The 27,729-nt window shown below is 35.7% G+C and overlaps 1 protein-coding gene across 16 annotated transcripts in view; it reads left to right on the top strand.

The window, feature by feature from the left end:
• CSPP1 (centrosome and spindle pole associated protein 1) overlaps positions 1-27,729 on the top strand; it is a 61,004-nt gene that overhangs the window by 16,356 nt on the left and 16,919 nt on the right. For 11 of the 16 annotated variants that reach the window (XM_072034549.1, XM_072034544.1, XM_072034543.1 and 8 more), the window contains 16 exons: positions 1,901-2,346; positions 6,469-6,570; positions 7,172-7,254; positions 8,988-9,081; positions 10,020-10,077; positions 12,113-12,127; positions 13,090-13,262; positions 14,060-14,178; positions 15,165-15,243; positions 15,572-15,692; positions 17,511-17,658; positions 21,250-21,402; positions 23,205-23,317; positions 24,518-24,667; positions 25,806-25,961; positions 26,768-26,872. In XM_072034549.1, the coding sequence (XP_071890650.1) occupies positions 1,901-2,346; positions 6,469-6,570; positions 7,172-7,254; positions 8,988-9,081; positions 10,020-10,077; positions 12,113-12,127; positions 13,090-13,262; positions 14,060-14,178; positions 15,165-15,243; positions 15,572-15,692; positions 17,511-17,658; positions 21,250-21,402; positions 23,205-23,317; positions 24,518-24,667; positions 25,806-25,961; positions 26,768-26,872 (2,115 nt within the window). The remainder of the gene's footprint in view (positions 1-1,900; positions 2,347-6,468; positions 6,571-7,171; positions 7,255-8,987; positions 9,082-10,019; positions 10,078-12,112; positions 12,128-13,089; positions 13,263-14,059; positions 14,179-15,164; positions 15,244-15,571; positions 15,693-17,510; positions 17,659-21,249; positions 21,403-23,204; positions 23,318-24,517; positions 24,668-25,805; positions 25,962-26,767; positions 26,873-27,729) is intronic. The other 5 variants (XM_072034555.1, XM_072034547.1, XM_072034553.1 and 2 more) reach the window with 4 other exon arrangements.

Below are 27,729 nucleotides of genomic sequence, written 5' to 3'. Positions count from 1 at the left end.
TGTTAAGCTGTAAATAGGTGCATTCTCTGCAGAGACCTGTTCTGGTGGAAGAGACTAATAACTACATCCAGTGCTTGGTAGCATCTTAGAGGTTTATACCTGCTTGTTGAGATGCTTGCTTCAGTCACCTCAAAACGATTTAAAATAATTCAAATAGCAGAGGCCTATTAAGCTGAGTTATCCTGACTGAATTAGTGAGTTTGACCTGCACAAACATCTTGGCCCATGGATTTTAGGGAATTGTATTTTCTAGCAGGAGAGAAGTGGCACGTTGCTGCAAGCTCCTTTAGTTGTCATGCATGGATCTAGAAGGACTGAATGGACTAAGACTTCATAGACTAAAGGAAATGAAGTGCAGATTTAGTTAATAAAACGTTTCAGAACACTTGTTGCAAACTTAAAACCAATTATTTCAAGAGACATACACATTTGCACAAGAGGCAGGAAGTTCAAATATTCATTACTTCTTACCTGCTGGTGAAAGTTGTGCTGTGGAGTTAAGAATCTCAGAGCCTGGCTTTCTCTGCCATTTTGTTAAGTACAGTTCTCTTCCTTGCTCTCTGGAAATGAATCTTTCAGTGGGGTGCAGGTCTAATCTTTTTGACTTTGAATGTTGTTCTTCTCCCACTCTATTTCTAGTTACTGTTTGTAAATGAACACAAAAGCATCCTCCATTCTACAGGAAACTACCAATATTAAGAGCACTAATTGTAATCAAACGAGATTTTTTATGTCTACTAAAACAAAGGCTCTCACAACAGTGGTAATCTGGAAGCAATATATTGACCTGAGAAAGCCTCCATGCAGTTTGTTAATTTTAAAATCTTGCATAGAATGTATTTTTTTAAATATACTGTTGCCTTGCTTTAGTGATGGACTGTGATAATATTCAAATTCATCTAATGCAGGTTTGCTCTAAGAATCCCATTTCTTTTTAATATGGGGATTCTTATGCATACGGTACTGTGAGAGCTAAGTGGTTCTGTAATGGAACTTGCATTTGGACTCACAGCAGCTCAAAGTTCATTGCCTTTCTCACAGCAGTTAGCAAGTGCAAATGCTCATGAATTTATAAGTTCTACCTAGAATAATGTTTGTTATCTGTCTCCAGAAAGATTATTTGCTTATGAGAATGATCTTTTCATCCAAGTGCATTGGAGCATCACATACTTAAAAACTATTTTAACCTGTAAAGACAGCTACAAGACAGTATTTGGGCATCCTTGAGATGCTGGAATTCTGTATCTATTTCTTACTGGCTTATTCAAGCGTTGGAGCACTTTGTAACAGTAAGCCTGAGGAAATAGGTGGCAGAAATGCAGCTTTTGTTTGTATAACTGAGTCTCTGAAGTAGGGGTTCCTGTATCTGTTCCCTTTTGCCATCTTTATGCCAGAGATGAAAGATTAGTGTACAGAAATACTACATGACTGTTCCATGGGGAAACCCATGAGGAGAAAAAAAATAGGTTAAGAAGAGGCTAGGTTAAAATGTGCTCGTAGCTGAGGTATCATAAACTTGTCTCAATGTGGAATAAGGATATATAGTGTTTTGATCAGGTATGAAGTTAAAAATGGTTTTTGATTCTTTGTGCCCTTAAATCTGAAGGTCAAATCTGTTACCCTTTGGAGTTTGTAAAAGGCCTGTTCAGGATTCATAGCTATTATTCTGGAAAATGATAGGTAAGGGAAAGTGTGCTTTCTTTTCTTGAGGAGAGAAAAAAATCATTAGCTTTCAAGTCCTTGAAGTATTATTCTTCTTGCATACGTCGTGACTCTTCTCCAGTACCTATTTAGGGAATGTTTGAGCAAAAACTTGGTTTTGTATTGTATTTCTTGGTTTGTATTTCTTCAATGTAATTTGTTTATATTCAAATCTTTTAATTCTTTTTCCATTAAACAGCGTGAGACAGACAGGAATAAAAAACTTATTGCTGCTACCAAGCTCTGGCCAGAACCGCGTACAGAAGTAGAGCCCTGTAGTACAGCTGCAGAACCTCCCAAGAAAGATGCCTTTACTTCTACAGAAGGTTATGAAGAGCTGCTAAATAAGAGACGGCTGGAGGAAGACAGGTACCACAGGCTAGATGATGAGGTTGAATTAAGAAGTCGATTATTAAGTAAAAGACTTGATGAGGATTTGGATGTTCCCAGTAGAAGACATCGTGGATTTCCTAGTCAATCTGTAATTCCCGTAAGAAGGTATCACAGACTTGATGAGGATCGTGATTTTGATCGAAGATACTACAGAATGGACTATGAACCTGAGATAAGTGAAGAATTTGACCCTAGATTTAGATGTGAAAGCGCTTATGAGAGAAAACCTCCCCGATATTTTTATGCTGAAAGGTATCTTTAACTCTGTTTTCTACTTTATTTCTGTAGTGCTTGTTGATAGCCATGATTTGCTCTCAGTGAAAATTACACAAGATTCACAGGTGAAAGCAGAATTTTTGGACTTAATTTAAAGAGGACTTTTGTCATAGTTTTTAGAAAAGCATTTAAAAATTGGATCAGTACCTAACAATGTAAATCATACATTAGGTAGGTAGCATTTTATATAGTGTGGTGAGACAAGGGTGCTTGTGAAATTACTTGAGAAAAAGAAACACACAATTTATATAAATGTATCTGGTAAATCTACGTATTTGCCAGAGTACAGTAGTCTCTGTAATGTGAACCGAAGATAAACATGTATGTCCTCATTTTTACTGTATGTCTTGCTAAATAGCAAGGTCTTTTAGACGTGTAATTGAGTTGAATCCTGATGGTGTTAACTGGTCCTAATCTCAGTAGAAACTACACAATCTGAATAACGCATTTAAGGACTGCGCCCAAATAAAAGAGAGTGTTAGAGGTAAATCTTATAATAAAGAGCACATAATACTTGGTTTCTATTATATATTCTTTACACTGTGTTAACTGATAGGTCAGTTTGGTTACTTTGACATAAATTATTAATCTTTCTTTTCTAGCTCACTGATTTAAAAAACAAAGAAGTAAGCCTTACCAGTAATTCAGGGTTTGGGAGTCTGGCCACATTCGATTCTTCTGTTGCAAAAACAGGTTCCTTTCAAAAGTGGAAAGGTTGTGGTCTGAAATAGTAGCAAACTTGAAACAGGCATGTTTTATACAACTACATTCAAATGAAATAAATCAGTAAAGTTTCCTGTAAATAAACTTTAAATATGTGCTTAAGAGTGTTCATTTGTTCAGTTTGCAGTTCTTGGGCTAGCATGGTCTTTTTTTCTTCATTTTTTTTCCCTTCTTTTTGTTAAGCCTGTTGTCAGAATCATTTTACTGCTGTTTCTTCCATGAAGGAAACACCAGCATTTCTCCCATGTTAGGGAAAATAACCAGTTAACACTTTGAGAAAAAAACAGAAGGCAAATTCTACCACTCAACAGTGTTAAATCCTATGATCATGTTTCATGTTTAATTGCTGGTGGACTGACTAGATGATCTTTTGAGTCATTGTTTACAGGAATAATTTTCTGGATAGTTTTGCAGTAACTGGAAAAAACAAACCAAACCCTAAAATGCTCTTATACTGGAAATGCTTTTCTAAATGGAATGAATCATACTTCTTTTCCAGTTTCAAATAGCAGTCAAGTACAGTTACCTCTGTACAAAAATACCTTTCAACATTCCTTCTCAGCCCTTCTAATGTGAAAGTAAATAAAACCATAAAGAAAAGAAACAAGTAGGTATGGGAAAAATGAAATATCTTGAAGCGTTTCTGAGATGCAGGCTAAGTAAATGGGTTATTTCAGCGTTTCAGATGGTATGCTCAAGTGTGCTTCTTAAAAGCCTGGATTTATTCGTATAGCGCTTCTGAAAGAGACTGGCAAACGGAAGCGGTGGTTAAAGAGATAGCAGGAATCAGATTACCTCTTTCTGCTGAATGCAATTTGGAGAAAAGTGCAAAATGCAAAAATTGCTCTTTTCTGCCAGTGTTATACCATGGGATGGAGAAAAGAAGGTTTTCAGGTGGAGTCATCCTGTCCAACAACTTTTCAGAATATCAGCATGAAACTGCAGAAGCTTGATTCTGTGTCTAACGAAGGTAGACAAAATGTCCATGTTTTTTCAGAAAAAGGCACTTGCTGTTAAACTTGTTAATTAACATCCAGTAGGAGAACTGTGTGCCTCTGTCTATGCAATTGGATGTAGAGTCTAATATTGAAATAATGACCAGCTGATGAAGTTTGAGGGCTTACTTTTGTTTCTCAAAGAATGGCTTTTGAACCAAGGGTAGACGGTATTATCCTGCTTCGAAGTTTACAAGTCCCTGGTTATTCCAAGAACACTGATGCTAATACAAATGTGTGAGACCAGTATATCACCAGACACTGCATTGCTGCTTTGGAGAGACCTCTGAAACAGTTTTTGTTCAAGGTTTGTTTTAAAATAAAGTACAGAAGATAGTCTTATCTTTGTTATAGACAAACTTGGTACGTCTTATTGAAAGAATTTGCTTAACCATCACCTGAATTGCCTGAACTTAAAGTTGAATGTAAAATTAAGGTTTATTTATTAGTAGTTAGTCCTTTCTTTTTAATGGCAAATAACCTTTCATCATTTTTATATTAAATTTATTTTGTAATCCAGTATTTTTTGTCCTTCACAGGGAGTTCCACTTATTCTTTTATGATCAGTCTCTCTTCAAGAAGGAAAAACACATCTTTTAGTTACTGACAGCTTCGCTTCTTAAGCATTAGTATTTTATTTCCACATTTCAGCTAGTCAGCCTTTTCCAGACCGCATTTGATTTATAACACAAACTAAATAAGAAGGAATGCTTTATTTGCTGCACTGAAGTTTTTTTTTTTTTTTAATGGGTTTTATTAATTTGAAGAGGCAGATGTTTGGCAGGATTTTCCAGAAAGGTTTCTTATCTGATGGAGGCATGAGGTCTGTGGTATTTCAGCAAATAGAAACGGTGATAGGAGAGTGAGAGGAAGAGCCAAAGTTTTTTGTTCTAGTCATCATCTAGTCATCGTTGCTTTATTCTATCCCCAGCACCAGGTCTATCCTATATACAAGGTATGAGAGTTTCTTGATTGAATTGAGTCAATGTGTCTGGGCAAAGCAGAGCGGTTTGTCGGAGACCTGCCATGCTAAGCTTGCTGCTTTTTCCAAAAAAAAAAAAAATGACCAAAGCCAACCAACCAAAAACCAACACGCGTTCCCCCCACCCCAAACAAACAAACAGGTTGAATCCTGGGCTTTGGCTCTTTCCTTCTTCCCTCCTTCCTTTCATCACACCATGGACTTAGGCTTTGTATTCCCCGGCTGTGTTTGTCATGCGTGACCAGCCTTGTAAGTAACAGGTTGATCGTTATCAAAAAGATGATCTGGATCATGAAAGGAGACCTTGTTATGCCAAGAGGCTTTCATTCTTGCATCCTTTTGCCTCTGATTATTGTCTATTACTTAAATTGCAGGGATGGGCAGAGCTGTGGCTCTTACATGAAAGAATATAATGTTTTTTTCTGTTTACCTTGGATTTTTTTTGGTTTGTTTAGTAGTAAGTCCCTGTGTTTGCCTGGCATTGGAAAATATATCTTTGTCAGCATCTATTGCTTGCTTTTTCATTAAGTGTCTCTTCCTGCCTCATTTTATCAAGATAACTTGAAGTCCTCGTTATAGAATAATTAGTTTGAAAGGTTAGAAAAGCCTGTACATTCAACTACCCCAGACCTTTTCAGGAAAAGCTCCCTTGTGTTCATGCAGTTTTTAGCATCTTTGGAATTATTTGAATTTTCGTTTGTATTACTTTCTTCAGGTGTAGTTGCTTTGAATTTTAGCTCCTGAATTCTGGTATTCACCAGATCAAAAATCACCTCTCTCATTTTAAATAGTATCAGATACATGGTGAAGGGCAGGGTGTCATTAAAGAAGCTTTTCATATCTGAATCAACTATTTCACCAGGCTTGTGCGATAGTTGTTGGAGGCTTCGTTGGCTCATTAAGAGCAAGATCAATTTCAATCAATGCAGTCTGAATGCTAAAGTGTGTGGTCCTGCATCGCTTCCAAGATCTGTTCCAGGGGTGCCACCAGGGATGTGAATTTGGTCACATTTATATAAACAACAAAAATAATAAGGTTTGTCAGGGAAGCTGGCTCTGCAATGAAGAATGAGTATGTTTTTTCAAGGAAAATTGAATTTTACGTGGCAAATTCTAGCTGGCATGCAGTCACGTAGACCTTCAAGTAAGAGGTTTTCTGGGAGCTGTGGTATCCCTTCAGCCTGGAAAGCAGACTTGGGGATCTGCATTTCAGTTGGAGGTGCTTTGGCAATGCTAATGAAGTGAATTATTTCTAGAAATTTTGCACAGTATTTTCAGAACTGGTTCTGTTCCATGTGCAGTCAGGCTGAGGATCCATCTGCATGAAACTGCTGGACCTTCTATTTTGGATTGCACATTTTTTGGCAAGCATGGCTAAATATTTTCTATTTCTTTAAGGCCCAATCTGGATGGAGTAGTACGAGATCTACCTGCAGATTATGAAGATGAATTAAAGGAAAGATCACATGTGCAGCAGGTTCCAAGAACTGGAAATTTTAGGTCTGGTATACAATGTAATTTTCTGATAATCACACTACAAATTCATGGTGAAAGGAAAATGTTTATTTACAATCCCTAATATGCTATCCAAAATGGTGAATTATTTTCCTACAGCTAGTGTAATATAGGGCAAGAATGATGCTTTTGCTTTGAACATAGCTATGGAAGATTGCACGCCAGTGTTGTTTTTTGAAATGACAGATCACCTACTCTCTAACTGAGGTTGAAGTTTTAACTGATGATTTTATTTATTTATTTTTTTTTCTGATAGTAGTTTTAAAATTCCTTTTTTAGTTTTTTGGACTTGCAAAATTAAGACGTGATCTAAGAGGCAAAAGCAAAACGTGTGTAAAGACCTTATATAAACTCTTGCTTGGCACTGCTTTTGTCTGTCAACACTTTTAAGTGCTCGACTGCGTCAGTGTTTCTGAGAGCTTCAGAAACCACAGGCAAGTAAGAACTGTGAGAAATGCCTTTTTTTCCACAAGGCTTCTTATTTTGCTTGTGAAGTTTCTTTGGATTTTAGAAAGGTCTCTGTCAGAAATATATCACATAATGTTGTAAGTCTGATCTTTCCATTTTCTTTTTTTGTCTTTGCCAGAAATCAGGCACAAATTAGCTCTTCAGCTAATGAACCTTCCAAGTCTGCTCCTGAAATGACATATGCAACAGGCCTCGTTCTTGGTACGTATAGAAACCTAACTCATGACACAAAGTTATTCTTTCTTTGCATATTTGACTTTTCTTTGGGAATAATTAAAAACTTCAAAAATCTAGCTGTTTCTTCATGTTAGTTTTCCTTGGTGCCAGTAAATAAATACTACTAACACAGAAAAAATTGAAAAAGGAAAAAATATTCCTTCTCCCAGCTAATGCAATTGGGCTTTTGAATTAATTTTGAAGAGCCTGAGTTTCTTCTTAGTTATCATTAACAGTGTAAGGCCCATATACCTTCTTTTTGATACTAATTACTATTTTTTTATTAATGACTAATGTTTTTGATACTAATATAAATTGCAGAAGTATGAGGAATAGCAGTGTTCGCAACTGTGTTCTGATTATCTCTTCCTGGTTAAATGTAGCCATTATATTTAGCAGTGAAAATTATTGAGCTTAGTGGAAAGAAGTGTTGCTGAAAAAAAAAAGCATTCCTAGCATAATTCAGAAAATAAAGACAAGTGAGAAAACTAGTTCTTCAGATGCAAGCCTTTGAATACAAGGTAGATTTGAGTTGATGGGAAAATTGGCTAACAGGTGTGAGGTGTACTTCCTATTTATTTTTATATTTGAACATACCTATCTTCAGTGCTATGTGTGGCAGGACAGTTTTCTGTTTGAGGACAGCATTAAAACCATGGTGGTGTAACTGTTAGTCTCCCTGATCTGTCATAGCCATCTCACTGTAATAACCTACAGTACACAAAGTCATGAAGTAGTCTTCCTTGCAGTCTTTGTTAGAAAAAGAATATTATGTTTTATAAAGATATGATTATTATTTTTTTAAGTTAGATTGATTTCAGACTCCCCCAGAATCACAAGCCATGAGGTTATCTTACCTCTTTTGGTTGCTTTACAATCCTGACATAATAACTGAAAAAAAAAATCTGTCATGAATCATATAGATGCTTTTTTCCTTTTTATTTCTTTTATTTCTTTCTCCTACTTTGCAGCCTACTTCACTTTATTGCTCAGGTTCACTTCATTTGAAATCTACGGTGATTGTGTGTATGAAAATATGTCAAGAGTCCGCTGTGTCTGATTGTCATACAAGTGGTGTTTTTTTGTTTGTTTGTTTATTTTTAATAGAAAACTCCACACATACTGTGGGGGGAACTACCAGAAGTTGTAAGGGCTTTTTTGGGTTCCTCAAAATCCGTGTGAGATGTGATCATTGTTTCCTTTTACGTACACGTATCAGCCAATACTTTTCTAATTTGTAGTAGTCATGGAAACTGTCTTAAAAGTGGAGCACTTTGCTTTCCTCCCTGTGAGTTTGACTATCTTTAGTTTTACCTTTCCTTTTTATCCAGAAACAGTGCTTCATAATTTTGGAGTGCTGTAGTGTATCTTCCTTAGTTGAGCATTAGAAAGAAAATAATAGTAATAATAATTAAAAAATTTTTTTTTCATTGTTGTATCAGATAGCTTTGAAATTTGTAGCTCCCTGACTGCACAGAAACAGGCAAACTAGAAAAGTAACAATGAAAATTATAGTAGCTCTGATTGTCATATTCAAAACAAACTTCAATATGAAAACCTCTTTTTAATCAGTAAAGATAGTGCACATCTTATGCACGTTCTCTGATTGTATACTCTGCTGTCTTTTATGTTTTGATTTGACTGAAATGCAGTGTTTTTATCCAGTATGTTTGTGTAGTTTGTGGAGCACTTACACACTGTACGACAATTTCCATTAGGTGGTCAGGACCTAGAACTTCTCCAAAGGAAAAAAGAGAAATACAGGCAAGAACTAATTGAACAGATGGCTGAGCAACAGCGAAATAAGAGACGGTAATGGAAAGTTACTATATATATTTTTTAAACAATAATAGCAGAACTTTAAAGGAATTTCGTATGGAATATGGTACAAATAATTTTCATAAATAAGGAACTTTAGCTAAATAGCTAATACTATACCTAATTAAGCTAGTTGGCATGAGAACTTTAGTTTTTAATAATAATAAAAAAAAAATCACCAGCTTTCAGTGAAACAAATAAAAAATTGATTTTTCATTTTAAAAATTGATTTTCAGTTTCTTAGGGGTAAAGAAGCTCTAGGTGGGTATATCTTTCTTGGTGGTAGAAAATTACTTTGCAAAGTTGAAAATGATTTTTCATTTCGCTTTCCAGTTTAGGAAGGGAACCTTTTGCTTTCAAAGTACTGGATTTATGCAAAATAATAGAATAAAATTTCTTACTTATGTATTAGTAGCTGCTTGCTGAATGATAATAGATATAAATATACAAACACACAGTTATATTAATGAAAGGATAATGAATTAAAGTTACTCTTGACAGCTTCGCTGTGATTGAAAGCTACACATGCTGAAATTGCTTGAGGCTTGAAATTACAATATAGTAAAATATTGTTATACTTCTGAATAATTTGAATACATTTATTATAAACTTTATAACACTGTGATGTGAATAAAGATACATTTTTAAGAAATAATCTGAAAAGTTGTAGTAAAAAAAAAAAAAGCAATGTGTGGTTTTTCATTTTTTGGTAGTTGGAATTTAACTAGGTGGAATAAATGATGGCTGAGTACTTCTTGAGTTCTGTTTAAGTACAAAGGATATACAGTATCCTCATTCCCTGACTCCAGAAGAAGTCAAGTAGAAGCATGTCTTGTTACTCTGTATTTGCAGAGTTGTGAAGTCTATGCTTTGAAAAAATGAGTATGGCTTACTGCTTTCTGATGTGATTTTTTTTTTTTCCACAAAAACAGTGAGAAGGAACTTGAGCTCTCAGTTGCTGCTTCTGGAGCTCTAGACCCAGAAAAGAAGGTGAGGAGTTTGGATTTTTTTTTTTCCCCACTTACATAGACTTTTTTCTTATTATATGTACATTATGGGTGTTGATTCACAAAACTATAGGGCTTTTATAGAATGATAAACGTGTATCTTTTTTCTAATAGTGCATTAGGATAGAGTAAAACTCAGGCCAAGGATGATAAGACTGTCCTCATTGCACATACTTTCAGGTTAAGAGGAAAATACGTTCAAGAAAGTTTTAAAACTTTTTCTTTTTTCTCTTTGGCCAAGTGTTCTGTAAAACCACTAAATGTCATGGAAAAGATATTTGGTATGCAGTGGTAGCCTGTACATGCGCACAATAGTGAGTCTTCTAGGGGAATGTAAAGTTTGCTGCTGAAAGTTTTTCTCTGTATACTTTGTTCTTTTTCAATTAAAAAAATCCGGTTATTTTGCAGCTGATTTTAACTCAAAGTGATGTTTTTTTTTTTTTTTTTTATATTTCAAAGTTGTATTTTTTTTTTAAACCATCAAATGTAAAAAGCAAGATATTTAATGTTGTGTTACTTGTAAGAGTTAATGCAGTTAACTCTTGTTAACATGTCTCCACGTCCTTATTAAGGTGATCATTGTACCAAGAATTTTGACTATCACATATGTAGGAGTAAGATTGTCAGTGCTAGCAGCATTAATAGCAGTTTGATTGTCACATAACTAGTATGATTTGCATGGGTGTATTTACTGAAGTGGCCAAGGCCAGTGCATCTTGGGAATGGTAGATATTTGCAGTTGAATATGAAGGACAGATCATTTGCTCAAGAAATAATAAAGTAGTTAATGACTTAGCTGGTTGCTAGGTTAAGTTATCAGTGGTGCTGTTTTTTGACGGAGGCTACAAAACAGAAGGAAATTTGAGCTACTACTTTTGGATGTGTTCAATGGATGTGAAAGGAGTGCTCATTTTCTAGAAGATGAAGGTGACTGAATTTCTGTAACTTATCATCAACAAAGCAGTCAGCATTTGAGGCAGGAGACTGGAAATGCACATAGATAAGCAACTAAGCTGAATCAATTTTTGCTTCTAAATTGAAAGAAGGTGGTCAAGTGGTCTAGCTGCATGTTCCTGCCCTCTCTACTTAAGGCATCTGTGGCATGTGTTTGATCCCTTTCTGTGAACCAATTTGGCTTGGTTAGCTGGCAAAAATCTGAATCGTTTGTTGTTTGTTAGCTTAGAGCTAACCATGGATTCAGATGGTGAAAAGGAGAGGAATGGAGTACATGGTTGGGAGCAAGACAGGAAAAGAGGTAAAACTGAGCAGAGGATGCTGGTGCTTTTGGCTGCAGCAGGCAGAAAAGTCAGCATAAATATGTCTGATCAGACGTGAACAGCCAGAAGCATGCTGTGGTGAAGCATTCCACATACTGCATCTTGCTCAGAGACTGAAAAGTGCTTATTGTATGAGCAAAATTATATCCAGAGCAAGTCCAGGACATGTATATTTAAAACCATTAATTTGGCTGAAAGCCTTCAATTAAGTAGAATTGCTGCATTCATTAAGCAACAGTCACTGCTAGCTTCAAATTGCTTCTTGGGGAGAGATTCTAATTAGGTGGATTTCTTGATTAATTACAGGTTGGTTAAATAGCAATGCCTGTTTCAGAGCATGTAGAAGTAGACTGTTGTATATACTGCTTGTTTAAAAGAAAACAATCCCCAGGATGAACCTACTGCCATAGTTACATCTTTAATTAGCCACAGAGCTGAAATCTGGGGCACTTTGGGAACAGTTGACATTAGGCTTGTTAGTAAGAAAGACTGTTTTAAATGTTCTCCTGCTCAAGATACTGGATTTGAAAAGATAAGTTGAAAGACAAAAGTCTGTAGACTTCTAAATAATTTTAAATCACTGTAGTTCGTATGCTATCAAATTTCATACTCACATCTATAAATATGAAGTTAAATATTATAAATGAATATTAATGTCTGGTAGAGTTTGTGAATTGTTTATCTTAATGCTGTAGTTCATGATTGGTGAGTACTAACTGCTTTGTATATACTGTCTTGCAGCTAAGTGATGAGGAGGTAAACATTTAATATTTTGCTGAAATACTTCAGGGTATACAGTTTGCTGTTAGATCTTAAATATTTAGTTGGTGCTGGTATCACTGTCTCTGCATGCATGTTAGTTGAAGCACTGCAATGTTAGGACTGGTAAATTCAGAAGCATAATCTGGTTTTATTTATATGGTGTATAGTTATGTTTTTTTTTTTTTTTGGGTCTTTTATAGGCTCTTTTAAACAGAATATTTATGCATAGAAGCTGGTGAAAGGGCTTTCTGGGTGCGATAGGATAGCTCTGAAACTAACTGATTTGCATGCCTTTGCATTACTTGCATGTTGCCTTTGAGTAGTTTCTGAGGCTGCCAGTTATCAATAAACATTTGATACTTTATTTAAAAAAAAAAAAAAAGGAAGAAACTAAACTAATTTTGTTATGTTTGTCCTTGAAAAACTCTAATCGAATCAAAGGAACCTGAAAAATAATGGTACTGCAAGGAAATGTTTATTGGAAAAAGTCTCAGTGTATGTTTGTCTTTACTCTTACTGATGATGAGATGTTTTAGTAGGGGGAGAGCATTCATAAACTTTTCCTGTGCATAATATGAGAATACTGTCAGCGTAGGAACTTGGCAGCTGTAGATAACTTGTGCTACAGCCAACTGAGTAAATGCTTTTATTTTTTTTTCCCCTGGATCCTTTTCCCCCCACACACAACCATATACTTCTTAAAACTTGCCATGGAGGTTTTTTTTTTGTTTTTTTTTTTTTAATTCTGTGGTAAACATGCTAGATTTCCTTGTAGCAGTAGATTTCCAGTAGGTCCCTGTGAGGGGAGAAAACACAACACAAAAAAGCAGTTACTAGAAATTTGAACAGGTAATTGAGAACTAGTAGACTATTTAATGCAACCTAAATGGAGGTTCAGAGTATTTCATGTTAATAACAAGTTAACTGCTTTTTTCTTCTTTTCTTTTCTCCCTCAGCCAAATAGATTGAGGCAGTTTGGCTTGACAGCAAGAGCTTCTGAAGAGAAAGTGCCACCTGAAAGGCCCAGGGTTGCTTTCCAAACTCCTGTGTCCATGCCTTCCGTCTCTCCAGTGAATGAAGACTTTCACCGAGGGCTTGCCAGCACTCTTGGTGAAATGGCAGCTCCCAGGTGCTTCCTAATGTCTAATCTAAACCTCCCCTCTTTTAGCTTAAAGCCATTCCCCCTTGTTCTGTCACTACACTCCCTGACACAGTCTCTCCCCAGCTTTCCTGTAGGCCCTTTTAGGTACAGGAAGGCTGCTGTCAGGTCTCCTCAGAGTCTTCCCTTCTCCAAGCCGAACATACTTGAATATGGCTCTCTTAGTGGATGTTTGTGTAGAAGAAGAGTTTTACTGTAGAAATAATGTGTATACCTGGGACTTTAAACTGTGTTGTGAGGGTGCTTGGGCACATGCCCAGCAGTGTGTGTATTGTTAGGTGGCTGCTCTGGCATGAGTTTGGACCATACCAGTTTGAGGTCTCCCAGGGCTAAGGTCGGGAATTCAGGGAATTCTCCTCGATGTTGTGGCTGAGACTAAACGGTTTTGGGAGACAGAGCTTTAGCCATGTGGCTGAAGCTGTGCTGTGCCACTTGCCCTCTAATCAGAGACCAATCCTTGGCTTGTTTTATTGACTGTTACAGATGTAACCCGTTAAGGGTCATCAATTGAACTAGTTAAAGAAGGTGTCCTTGTTTTATGCTCTTTAGATCTCTGGATTAGTGTGGGTTCATGTACAACTCCCTAAAGGAAGGTTAACCCCTTATTGAGGTTTATCATGTCTCATTCCTGCATGGCACTAACGTTAAAGAGGTCTTGGACTGAGCTACATCTAGAATTTTTCTATAGTGATTTTTTTTTTCTTTTTCTTTGAACGATCTTTTTTCAGTTGTACAACAAAATAGAAATTGTTCCTTTTTTCTTTAAGGCTTGCACCTATGCCACCACCTCCACCTCCAGTTTTGACAGACAACTATAGAACACCTTATGATGATGCTTATTACTTTTATGGGGCTAGAAATCCTTTGGATCCCAATCTTGCGTATTGTAAGTTGATGATTTTAGGTGAATTGGTTGTTAGTGATTCAGATGACTGCTTTTAATCTGTTTAAACAATGAATAATATAAACTAGTAACAACTACGTATACCGAGTTCAAAGTTGTGTATTGGTACCTTTACAGAAAACTTAAAATGCAGGACAAAGAAAACTTGCAACGATAATTTTTTTATGGGTTTATGTGAATGAGATTTGCATCAGTTGGTGAAATTAAAGAATGCTAGAGAAATAAAAGCAAAAATTTTTTTTTTGTTATTCCGCCCTCCTACCTCCTGTAAGATTTTTGAAGTTCCAAAGAAAAGGTAAAATAGGAGCTGTAATCTTTAATTCACAGAAGCTTTTTTTTTTTTTTAGCTTTGTTATCAATGTAGCTTTCAGCATAAAATGGCTTACACTTCAGAGTATTAAACGAACTAGTACATAAAATTCACATATAGAATCAATTTAACCTCAAGGTTGTTATCAGAGCAAAATTTCAAAGCATGAAATTGTTTTAGAGATGCATCCCATATTTTCTTGAACATAAGCAGTAGTAGGTACAGTAATTTCAACCCTTGCTGTGGCAGAGTGCTGTCATTCCTATTTCACTATGAGTACAAGTATCAAATACACTGTAGTGTATGGTGTAGTGTGGTTCTCCTTACAGAACAGGATGCATTTGGAAAGCATGAGGTCAAAAGCTGTTAAATTAGTTACTTTTTGTTAGTTCACTGTAAATTATGCTAATGAAGACACTTGTAAATTTACAAATTTAAGGGGTTTAGCTGATTTTAAAGGTAAGAAATGGAGTTGTACCTTTACATTGTTTTTCTTGCTTTAAGGGCATTAAGCTTTAGCTATGTTTGATGTAGAAGTTCAAAGTCCTTGTGGTAATCATGCAGTTGGTCTGAGCACTGAGATATGCTTTTAAGTAATAGCAAATACTTATTTTTAAGCATCCAAAACTTAAAATAGTATTTTATTTTTATTGTGCAGATGGTACAGGTATGATGGGAATGCAACCCACACCTAATCTGGATCCTCCATTAGTTCAAGCCCCAGTAGAGCAATCTCTGTAAGTATTAAGTGTATTCATATTCTTGTATTTGTATCTGTATTCTTGTATTTGTATGTATTGGTATGCTTCTCATGTTGGGAGTATTTTGCTAATGAGGTGCCTTTGAATTAAAGCACGTTAAAGACAACTCTTCAAAATTCTAATTAAGAAGTCTTATCTAAACAGTAATTCAGTGATCTCCTCTGTTTTGTACAGATTTATGAAAATGTTTCAGACTATAAACTGCCAGGCTATGGAAAACAAGATGTTACATATTTCAGGCAGGGATTTTTTTTTCCTTTTGAACCTGTGATGTTTTAATTTCACGTGTGGTTTTCTAATTTAGAAGTAACATTGGACAGAGGAATACAGGAGACAGACAAAGAAGCAGAGGAGTTTTTTCTGAAGAAAAATCAAAGTCCTCCAAAGAGGCAACATTATCTTATCAACAAGAATTGCAACAGCAGGTACTGTGTTATAAAGCTTCTGATATTTTCTTGTTGTTAACGATATAGTGGTTGTAACTGTAATATGATTTCATTTCATATTCATTCCATACATATGCATTTAATTTACAAGTAAAAATGTTTCTTAACCCCTTCCTTCCTTCATTATTTACTTTCTCCTGGTCCTCTGACCTTTCTTTAGTTCATTTTAGATATTCAGTTGAACAGCAATCTCTTCAAACTTATTGTCTCTTCAAGAGGCAGAGAAAATGCAAAGCCTAGGAGCAAACACATTACTTCCACAGATCAAATTATATAAAATTATTTTCATAAACATAAGAAGGTGTAGCTTAAATGCAATGAATTGTTTTGCTCTGGTATTTTCATTGAAAGATTGCTTTCAAGTGTTATTGCTTTAATAATTAAGAGCACTCTAATTTCAATAAGTTCTTCATGATTATTTGGTTACTAACTCAAATGCCTTGGTTTTAGTGACTTTGTATGTGATGTCTCATCTCTTTTCAACTTCCTTTTTGATAGACTAGACAAATTTGAGTTCCATGTCTTCCAGTAGACATCCTAGTCCTCTGCTCTTTTTAGTGGCATTTTGTTGCTGCACCTACATTTATAAAGTGTATTTGACCATGATAAGGACACATTTCAGAAGAGATTTTGCTAGAACCCAGTTCAGTGTCACTAACATTTTCCTATCTGATTCATTATGCTTTTCTTCAGTGGAGGTAAATAATTGCTATAAAATTATTATAGTGTAATTATGATTGTCTATAGGGATACTGCCAGCCTCTACTGACAGTCAAGGCCAAATTAAGAATAAAATAAACATTTAGGAATAGTGTTTGATACTGCACTTGTTCTTATGCTTCTCTGAAGGTATTTTCTCACTATAGTATTAAGAAACAAATTCTATTTTGCCATGTGAGGGACTGCACGTTTTGATGTAAAGTTCTAATAAACCTGGCACAATACACCTTTTCAAAGCTATTATGCTGCTTATCGTTGTAAGTGAACAGAATGTTCAGAAACATTTTTTTCCCCTATAGGCAAACCTGACTTACCATTTTTGGAAACAGTCTCCAGGACTAGACAGGTCTTTGTTTTGACTCGCTGCATCTCTTATGAAATTGTCTGACTATGAGATAAAAGGAAACATTTATTGCACAGAAGGAACAAACTTAAGAAAATACGTTAACATATTTCAGCAACAGAAATAGCAGCTAATGTTTCAAAAGCTTTGAATGGAAGTTTGACTTTTTTTTTTAACAGCTGTTCATGTTATAAATGCTGTATGAAGTAAGGAGTTCTAGTTACATGCATTTAACCTGTTGAAAAAAAGAAGGAACAAACCGTATGAGCAGTTAAACATTCTGTATTGCTGCACAAAAAATATTTCATGAATACTTACAGAACTGTATCACATTCTCTTAAAACATTTATGGGTAAAAGTATTTGTCCCATCTCTAATCTAAGTTTAGGCTAAACAAAATCAGGTTGAGAGAATCAGGTGCTGTACTGCCGTGGAGCTTTGCCTGTTTAAATTTCAGGCAGTACAGCCTTCTGTACTGCAAAATCCAAGGATATGGAACTTTTGATCTACTGAAAGTGTCAGACGTGAATATTTGGAAGTCTTATAATGTGTATCTCTGTACGTTGTGACACCAGTGTTCAGTGCTCTGTCTGCAGTAAAGGCAATGAAATGTTTGTCATTTACTAGATACAGATGGGGTAACAATAGCACTCAGCTTGTTCTGTTAACATGTTATTAAAATTATACTTCATGTGATATTTTTATGCAACTGACTTGGGAGTGCTTCTTCTTAGATAAGAGAGAGAGAGGAAAGACGTAGACAAGAGAGAGAAGAGAAGGAACGCTATGAAGCCAAGTTAGAAGCAGAAATGAGGAATTACAATCCCTGGGGAAAAGGTGGAGGTGGCGCTCCTCTCAGAGATGCAAAAGGAAATCTGATAAGTATGTTTGCCAAAATTATGTGTTGTCTTTTAAAGATTTTTTTTTCTTGCTCCTGTAAAAGCTCTATTTCAGATATGTTTCCTTGTTTTATAACACTGATAGCACTTTATTGACAAATAGAAATACTTGTTTTAAGCATATGTACTCTGGAAATATTTAAGTAATTATTTTGGTTTCAGAAGAATCAGTCACAGGGCACAATTTAAAAAAAAAAAAGAAGCAACAACAAACAAAAACAGGAAACAGGATAATGTAAACTATAAACAAAGTAAAAATGCAATAGTAAAAGGAGAGGGAAGAAAGGAAGCTGTTAGAATCATCTGCAATGCAAATATGCTGAAGACTGTTGTGAAGACATTTATGTAAACATTTTCCAGGAATAGTTTATTTTTTTTGTTATTAGTTTAGAATCACTGCTAGTCTTAGAAAGCTCTACTTGTGACATGGAAAATGGAAACATATTTGAATAAATATATAAAGCTAAGTGGAATATTTAAATCTCCCCAAGTAACACTGCTGGCAAATGAGTGTTTAAGTAGCAGTCAGTCAGCAGTAATGTTTTTAAGCTTTATTTCTTTCCAAGTGCTGTTTTATAGAAGATGGGAGTAGTGAGCTGGGAGATAGATAAACAACTTGCCCAGATTATAGCTATCTCTCCAGTAATTTGGAGGTAGATGTAAGATTAAAACTCAAATTCCTGATTGTGGGTCCTGGATTTGGGCCCTGTATTATGCAAAGCTTTCTCCCCCTGTACTCGGCTCTCTCCCCCTGTACTCAGCTCTGGTGAGGCCGCACCTCGAGTACTGTGTTCAGTTTTGGGCCCCTCGCTACAAGAAGGACATCGAGGTGCTTGAGCGGGTCCAAAGAAGGGCGACGAAGCTGGTGAGGGGCCTGGAGAACAAGTCCTACGAGGAGCGGCTGAGGGAGCTGGACTTGTTCAGCCTGGAGAAGAGGAGGCTCAGGGGCGACCTTATCGCTCTCTACAGATACCTTAAAGGAGGCTGTAGAGAGGTGGGGGTTGGCCTGTTCTCCCACGTGCCTGGTGACAGGATGAGGGGGAACGGGCTAAAGTTGCGCCAGGGGAGTTTTAGGTTAGATGTTAGGAAGAGCTTCTTTACTGAAAGGGTTGTGAGGCATTGGAGCAGGCTGCCCAGGGAGGTGGTGGAGTCACCATCCCTGGAAGTCTTCAAAAGATGTTTAGATGTAGAGCTTAGGGATATGGTTTAGTGGGGACTGTTAGTGTTAGGTTAGAGGTTGGACTCGATGATCTTGAGGTCTCTTCCAACCTAGAAATTCTGTGATTCTGTGATTCTGTGATTTGAAGATGTACAGTTTAGGTGCTGTAGTGGACCCCATGGCAGTATTTTTTGTATAAATAAAAATAGTACTCTGTAGGCACAATTAGATTTATATCTCTCAAAATAAAACTATTAACATTAAATTCCCTTAAGTGCCACAGATTCTGTTTTGTTGAACACTCGCTCCCACACAGTCTACAGAACAGCTTTGGAAATCCTCTTAATGGTGGCTCCTTCTTTTCAGCTGAGTGAAGGGTATTTGCATGTTCACATTTGATCATGTGGCTTGAGGACCTATCCTGCATCTCACTAGCCAAGTATTTATCTTTTGTTGGCCTGTGATAGCTCTTTTCTTGCCTTCATTGTCTTGTCGTGAATACGGCTCTACTGCCTCTTTAACAGATCTGTTTGAGATGGATTTGTCTGAGACTTACCATGATATATAGGACTGAATGTAGGCTTCCTGTGGGAGAATTTTAATGCCATGTTAATTCTTCATCAGATAAAACCTGATATGAGTGTTATGGATTCAACCTCTTTCATGATTCAGTGGTTTATTCAAGAGGTAACAGTGGTTAGAATACACTGAAACCATAAGCCAAATGGACTTGAAACTTTTTGCTCCACCTCTTCTCCCCTCCAGAAATTTAAATGTTTCCAATTAATCTGCAAAATAAGAGAATTCGTAATGAATTACCCAGAGGAAGTTAAACGGGGTCTCCGAGACGAGCATTTCTCGTGCCTGTTCAGGGGTATAGTATCAGTTGGTTTCCTTCTGTGGAAAGCTGAATAGGTTAGTAGAAGCAATGGTAGTCTAAAACAAATAAATGCAGCAACTTTTAAAGTCAGTGAGACTTCAAGCTTTATAACTGTTGATTTCTAGTGTTTCTAGTGTTCTAGATTTTTAAAATGTTCTCTGATAATAATTTATAAGAATTTTCAATGCATGGAACACTTACTGGATAACAGTTTATATATGTGGTTAAATTCACAGAGTAGTTTAAAAGTCTAAGGGTAAAATTCAAAGGCTTTGTGTTTAAAAAATAAGAATAATAAAAAAATTGTGCCCAAATAGTAAGTTTAGAAGCTTATGTTCATCCCCAGAGCAGATAAAAGTGATGACACTGTCAATCTATAAGCAACACATTTGAGTGTCTGTCTGTCTTTCTCTGTGTGTTATGATAGTGTGAGTAGAGTGGGGCAGAGGAAAAGATGGGTGACTTACATTAGCCTGAAGTTTGTATATGCCTCTTGAGAAACTTATCTCTGTTTGTAAATGAAGAACCAAGAGAAAGAAGTTTCTTAACCTGTTTTCCTGAATTACATACATAAAGCTATTTTTCCCACCCTACTTTAGCAACTTGATGGATAAGCTGTAAGTCAAATGTCATCAAACACAATGTGCTGTTTCTCCCAGGTCTCTATTTCATGCAGTGTGACTTGTCTTTTATCTTCCCCAAAAGGGCTTTTGAGACACTGATGCAAAAGCTGCTTTACAGAGAGAGATGTAGTTTAAAGGTTTTGGAATCTGTGTTTAAATGACTACAGTAATTCATGTTTATCATAAACACTGTTTAAAAAGATAATTTGAAAACTGCATATTGGTCTTTTTCTGTTTGTTTCATTTTTTTGAAAACTGGCCTTTTGAGTGTAGCATAATGAATATTTCGAGGTGAAATTAACATCTTTGATCAGGATTTTTATGGTAGAATTTTGATGTAAATTTTGATGGAAAAGTGTTTTAAAAAACTATTGGATGACATTGTTTTGCGCATGTAGAGACATCTACACCTGGACTTTTACGGAATACATGAAGACCAAAATACACATTTATGGTTTACTGTGGTTATTGCCCGTAACAGATATCAAATGCAGTAGAGAGTCAGTACTTAAATGCCAATACTAACCTGAAAAGTATTTTACAGCTCTAAGGAAATAGAAGTGGGTGGTTTCCAAATACATACTTGTCAACACAGACTTGTCAGACTTTTTTGTCTTTGAGCTCTTTGTCTTCCCATTTCATAGCTTTTGTTGGGGTGGAGGTTTGCTGTGAAGAATCATTCCTGGTAAAAGAAAGCCAACAAAATAAATACTTCAATCAGTTATTCCCTGACAACTGATATTCAACCTATAGCATATATATTCTTGCCTTTGCTTAAATTATTTGTTCCTGTAGTTGCTGTGACCACAAATGGTGGAGCTGCTGAAGCAGACCTGTATTTTGGGGAATCTGTGGTGAACATGCCTTTATGAGAACAAAATGCTATAAACAGTTATTTCCCCTTTCCTTTAGCTGACTTGAATATGATGCACAAGCAAAATGAAGATGCGTATCATAATCCAGAGGCGAGACTATACGAAGATAAAAGGGCTATTGTATCTGTTGACCTAAGTTTGGCCTCCCCAAGACCTGAGAACGCAGAAGCATCTACAAATAAAATAGCAGGTTTTTAAGAACACTATTACAGCTCTAATTACTTATAGGTCTTAGTGATCAAACTCTTCTAGTTTCTTTACTCTTCCCTTGTAGTCCTATAGTAGACTTAGTGCCTTCCACCACTGAAGTCAACTATCATGATTCTTTTGCAAACTTGTCTGTTGCTATCATTTGTGTGCACTGAAAATGTACTTTCTTATCTGTATCATCAATAACAATAACATTTTAGTACTTGACAGTTAGGATTAGTACATTAGTTTTCTGGGTTCAATTTTATCTAATCAAATCTTGATACATATTTATTTTACTTTCAAATGATACAGTGAAATAAAACTGTACAGTAGGAGGAAAAGACAGAATAAGAGGATGGAGTAAGGTCTGCAGGTGGATGAGGTTGTAGGTTAAGGTGAAACAGATACGCTATGGTGGTTAACAAGTTCCAAAAGGTTACAGGTAAATTAGGTACGTGTGCAGCCCTGTGCACTGCCTCCAAGTTTTAGGAATTTTATTTTATTTTCCTACTAAAAAATGAATGCATCTTTTTTATCTCTTCTTATGTTTTGTGAGATATGTAAGTGAGAGCTCTTGGGTACCAGGCCTGACCCCATTCTGGGATGGATGAGGGTCAGGATCTGTCACGATCCTCTTGAAATAACCTATATGCTGCTTTTCTTTCTGCTGTCCAAATTGTTTCACTTCTTTGTAAAGAATTACACGATAATTGGAACAGTGTACTACTTGGTTCTGTAAGCTCATGCTCTTAAGGCTAGGCTGTTGCAGTAAGTCTGTGCATTTGTATGGGAGTAAGTGGATATATTATTTCTGCTTTCATCTGACTTAGGTGGTAAGGCATCGTGTAGGGAAAGTTAAGGGTGGAGCATGAGAACAGCTAGCAGCTGTGTTCATCTCAGCTCAGTGGAGCTATGTTGTTTGCACACCCCTGAGGCACTATCCCTTGGAGTAGACTTGGTAAGAATGAGGAACATACTGTGTCAGGTGAAACGTTAACACAACTTCTTTTACTTCTTTCTCCTCTACTTCCTGTAGAGATCCTGTCCTGCAGAGGCTGTTCTGATTGTTATCCGAGTTAATCACCTTTTGTAGTGCTTTTGGGACTGTAAGGTTATGACACATTCTTACCTCAGGGAGAGTAACTTGGCAACTGGTCCCCAGTGATGTTTCCAATACAGTGTAGGAAGTTACAGAGATGGAAGAGACCTGACACTTCAAACTTCAGAGCATAGAAGGTGCCTTATAATGGCAAAGTTCAATATTCTGAGTGCTCAGAAGTCTATCTGCCAGATTTTGGCCCTGTTTTTTTTTTTTTGTTTTTTTTTTTTTTTTTTTACAGCATCCATTGCTATTTTACCTAATATTCTGTGTCTAAAGATTGAATAAACCTAAGGAGCAGTACTATGTGTGTTAAGTCAAAGTAAAGGCAAGCAATGAAGTTATGAAATGTAAAATCTTTGCTATTCTAATTAATTTAAATGTGGCATTTTTTTAGATACATATTCTGCTGTGCAATCGGCAGTTTAATGACTTGCTTTATGATATCCTATAATTTGTAGATGTTGTTTTGTAAAAAGACATTGGCTTAGACATTGTTAATGGAGCAGTTAAAATGTTCTAGGCAGACAATGTGAAAACTTTTAATCACAGCTATTGTTTTCAGCTAAAGCCTTGAATTATGGCTGTCATAAACTACCTTGTGAAAGAAGTGTTTCAGATTCCTGCTTCTTCAACTCTGCCTTGCTGTCTTAAATTTGCTTTGATTTTTATATGGAAACTTTTTTTTTCTGCCCCCTTAGGTTTTACATTTGCACAGACCTCTCCTTTTGCTCGGGGTAATGTGTTCAGCGAACCCCTATCTCCACAACAACTTAAGCGACAAGAGTCATACAAGAACTTCCTTCGTCTGCAGGTGAATATGTACACCAGTTGTCATCTTAAATAATAATAATAATAAAAAGAGGGGTTAAAGGCAAAGTAAGTCATCAGATTCTGCTAACCAAAGACTTCCAGGCATAGCCAATTCTGTACAGATGTGTGCTGAGAGCTGTTTGCTATTGAGTCTCTTTGGTTTTGCCTTACATGTAACAAATGCCTGTAAAAATGATGCTCTTAATAGTTGGCTTCACTAACTTAGATAATCATTTTTCCTAAATATGACTCTCTAAATATAGTTTGGAGCTCTCAAACTTTGCATATAGTGGAAGTTTACATCCATAAATATATAAAGAAAGAAAAACATTTGCCCTTAGATGTCAGCGTGCTACAAATGCATGTTTGTCAGAGTGTAATAGTGATTACTGAGACAATAATGAAGTGAGATTGTTGTTCTACCAGTTCCTGTCTTCTGTCCATAAAAACATTGCAAATACTTCCATGGTATGAAAATTAAATATTAATTTAATTAAATGTTAATATCAAGGAAATCCTAGATAATTTAAGAGTAGAAATGTCATACAGTAGTTTGGTATGAATCTCCTTATAAAGAAAAGATTGAGTCCTTTTCCATGTACAGTGCTGCCAAAAAGAATAAAGAATAGGCAGACCTTTTTCTTCAGTAAGTCAGTACTGTGTCTATAAATATAAGTGTGGAAATGAAAAAGATTATTACTGTGTCTTTTTTTGCTTGTTTGTTTGGGTTTCCTGTCTTCCATTATTTATTCAATTAAAAACGTGTTATTCTGGCAGATCCAGAGGAGAGTAAGTGTTAAGTAATGTTCAGGTTTTACTTTCACTTAAAATCACTGTCCCTGAGGGTGTGCAAGGAAGGGATGGACCTGGTGCTTAGGGGCATGGTTGACATTGTTAATAGGGAGATGGTTGGACCAGGTGATCTTGGAGGTCTTTTCCAACCTTAATGATTCTATGATTCTCTGGTGGTTACAGTATATAAGAAAGAAAATGATCAAAAAAGACATGATAGAATATTGTCTCATTTAAAATGAATTTTGAAGCTGAGTTCTAAGACTGGCCTTAGAACTCTTTCAGTTGATCCTTACAGTCTTTGATTGCACAAGTAGGGGTTCCAAATTCTGTAGAAAATCATGGTGGTAAACATTGTTTGTGAGATTTTTGCTGTCTATTGACAGCTGAATACTTCTTTATTTTCTAGATTGAAGAGAAGAGGCGTAGAGAAGAAGCAGAGCGAGAAAAACTTAGAATAGAAGAAGAAAAAGAAGAAAAACGACTGGCTGAACAGAGAATGAGAATTCAAAAAGCATATGAAGATGAACAAGAAGAGAAAAGAAGGAAAGAGGAGGAGGTGTAATATTTTGATCCCTTGACTTTTTTTTCACCCTAAAGTAACCCTTTGTACTGTGAAAGTAAAGTAACCTTTTGTACTGTGATGTCTTTGTTTTTTAAAATGGTCTGTTAGCCAGAGGAGAGGTAGAAAATTGTCAGTATTAACTAGCATATTCTTCACTCTTTATGGTATGCTACCAACTTGAAATACTGTTAAGTCTTTTAAGGAAAATTGCAGTTTTGTAATTGACGGTGGTGATCTCCTATTCAAAGGAGATTGTTAATGAGGCCCATAAAAAGCATTATCAAATCAATGAATTAAAAACAAACGCTTCTTTCATTAGTCCCTTACATCTAGCTCTCAAGCAATTATTTGCATTCTTAATGTAGCTTATTTCAGAAAGAATTATTTTTTTTGAATTGACCAGGATGTATCTTTGAGATAACAATACCACTTGTTTTGGAAGAATGCCAAGGAAGTCTAATGAGTGCTTTTCATGGAGGTAAACTTGTGATTTAATTCTAACTGAAGCTTTATTTATCAGGTTTGAAAAAAGGAAATAATTTGCATAATTCAGAATTGCATAAATAACTATAAGACAAGGATGATGTCATCAGAGTTGGAAAAAATCTTTGATTACCATGCATAGTTTTGAAAGATTAGTTCAGCATATAGGATTTCAGAATTTCTAAGACAGAAATTCTAGATTCTCTTCTCTAGTATGTGCAATTTAGTTGGATGAGTTTTCTGGATAAGTAGAGCAGGACTAGCATAGTGTAGGAAACTGACTGGTATCATTTTCACAGACACAAGACTAAAACTGTGACTGGATGATAACTTTTCTCTGTGGGCACTACTATTTTATAACACATGTTTTGGAAACGACTCCTATGATTTAGCTTCAGCTGGGGACACAAACTGGTGTTTATTGAACTTATTAGAAATTCTGTTATATGTTCACTGGGCCGCGACTGCAGATGTTTAATATTTGCATAACATGGTTTTTAATTTGAATGTTTGAAGTCAGCTTAATGAAATACGCTTTTCATTTCATGCTAACCACTTTGATGTGTAGCTTTAACTTCTTAAAGACAAACAAAGCAAAACTTTAAAAATGTTGAGTCTTTCTAATGTACTAATAATGTTTCTATTACAGCGAAGATTGAAAAATAAAGAAATAATTCGATTAGATGAAGAGAGACAAAAAGAGGCAGAAAAAAGAAGAAAAGAAAAAGAAGAAAAGCAAGATGAACAACTTAGACTATATCTTGAGAAGGAAAAATTAGCAAAGATGGAAGAGGAAAAAAAGATGGTATGCTTCAGTTACTTTCTAAGATACAAATATTTTTTCCTAACTTTTAAAAATGACTGTTTTAATGAGAGAGAATGATTTCTTAGACCTCTGCCAGAATCGCTCCCCTGTTAGTCTCTCCAGCTACAGTATACTTAGCACACATGGAGAACAGCTGATTGAAAAACCAGACATACTACAGTGGAATGTTGTCTTGCTGATCAAGTTTACATTAAAAATACAGTAAAACCATATACATATGAGTAAGCTGCACTACATATTTGATTTTTAAATCTGCTGTGAAGTTCTGTGGCCTGTTTTTGTTGAGGCCCAAACACAAAAAGTTACATAATTTAGAGGACTAGATGGGGCTGCTCATTATCAACAATGATGCTCTTTGTAATTTAATTATTTTCCCTTGACCTGAATGACGTACAAGTCCATCAGAGAAGTTTGACAGACAAAATCTGTGTAAAGTACAGAACTGTTTCTCTTTTATACTTCTACATAACATTTCTCTTAAATGGACAAATACATTGGAAGTAGCTACAGGAGACAAAGAAGTATAACTTAATTATAGATGAATGAAAAAAATGCATCACAAAAAAATGGTATTTTTTTTCTAGGGAATAAATGAAATCACACAAAATAATTTTTGCAATCATTTTCTGAGGTTAAAAATTAAAAGCAAATTAAATACAAAATTATTTCAACACATAAATAAATCATTTTCCTGTCAAATGAAATATATTAACAAAACCCTTCCTGTCCGTAATAGTTTTTTAGAATCTATAGGAATGTATTTTATCTTACTTTTCTACTTGCAGTTCTCAAGGCAGCCATCTCCCATCATTCCTGCTCTTCAGAACAAATCAGTAAGAAAAGAAGAGAGGATTCCATCTGCTGAAAGCCACGTATCTTACTATACACAAGTACGATTTTTCTAGTCAACATATACTTATTTATGTAAGACAGTGAAGTGTGTGAAATCCTACCAGGTTTTACCTGTTTGCCAGCTTGTTCACTGGAATGACTAGAGACAGTTTTTACTATTAGCCAGTCTTATACCTGTGAAGTGTAATGTTCAATTTTATTCAAAATGTAAGATTTTTTTTGGGATGTTTTATTTATTTATTTATTTATTTATTTTGCATGCGTGCACATTTTCTGTAGAGATGAGCACCTCATTTTTTGAGGAGATGCTCTGTTCAGCTTACCAAGGGTCTAACAATCCTTGCTATCCAGCCAATGGAATTGATCGCCTTGCTCTGTGCTGGTGTGGCCTCACCTCAATTACTGTGTGCACTTTTGGGTGCTACAATATAAGGAGGACATAAAACTATAATAGAGCCGCAAAAGGAGGGCAGCAAAGATGGTGAAGGGCATAGGAGGGCAGTTACTGAGGTACCTTGGGTTGTTCAGCCCAGAGTGGAGCAGGGACTCAGAAAATAATGTGCACAGCTAGAAATCAAGATTAAACTTCATGCCTGAGCTCAGTTATCTTCTATTTCTGAAGATACAAAAAGATTATAAATCCTAATACAATTTGCCTTTCTTTTTTTTGCATCATAAATGAGTTACAATAGTGGTCCCAAGTCCATATTTTCTTTCACTTTATTTAATCTTTCCTGTGACATTTTTTTTTTTTTAAAACTTTTTCCTGTGAGGAGTAGAGTAGAATAAATAATTGTGATATTTGAATGTCAGGCTACACTTCTGACTTCTGATTGAAAACTGGGTTTGAGTAAATGTATGCATGCACTGGGCTAAACGTTTTTAAAATGATTAT

Source organism: Anas platyrhynchos, chromosome 2 (assembly GCF_047663525.1).
Source record: "Anas platyrhynchos isolate ZD024472 breed Pekin duck chromosome 2, IASCAAS_PekinDuck_T2T, whole genome shotgun sequence".
In the NCBI taxonomy this organism is placed as follows: domain Eukaryota; kingdom Metazoa; phylum Chordata; class Aves; order Anseriformes; family Anatidae; genus Anas; species Anas platyrhynchos.
This window is presented reverse-complemented; position numbering and strand designations above follow the sequence as displayed.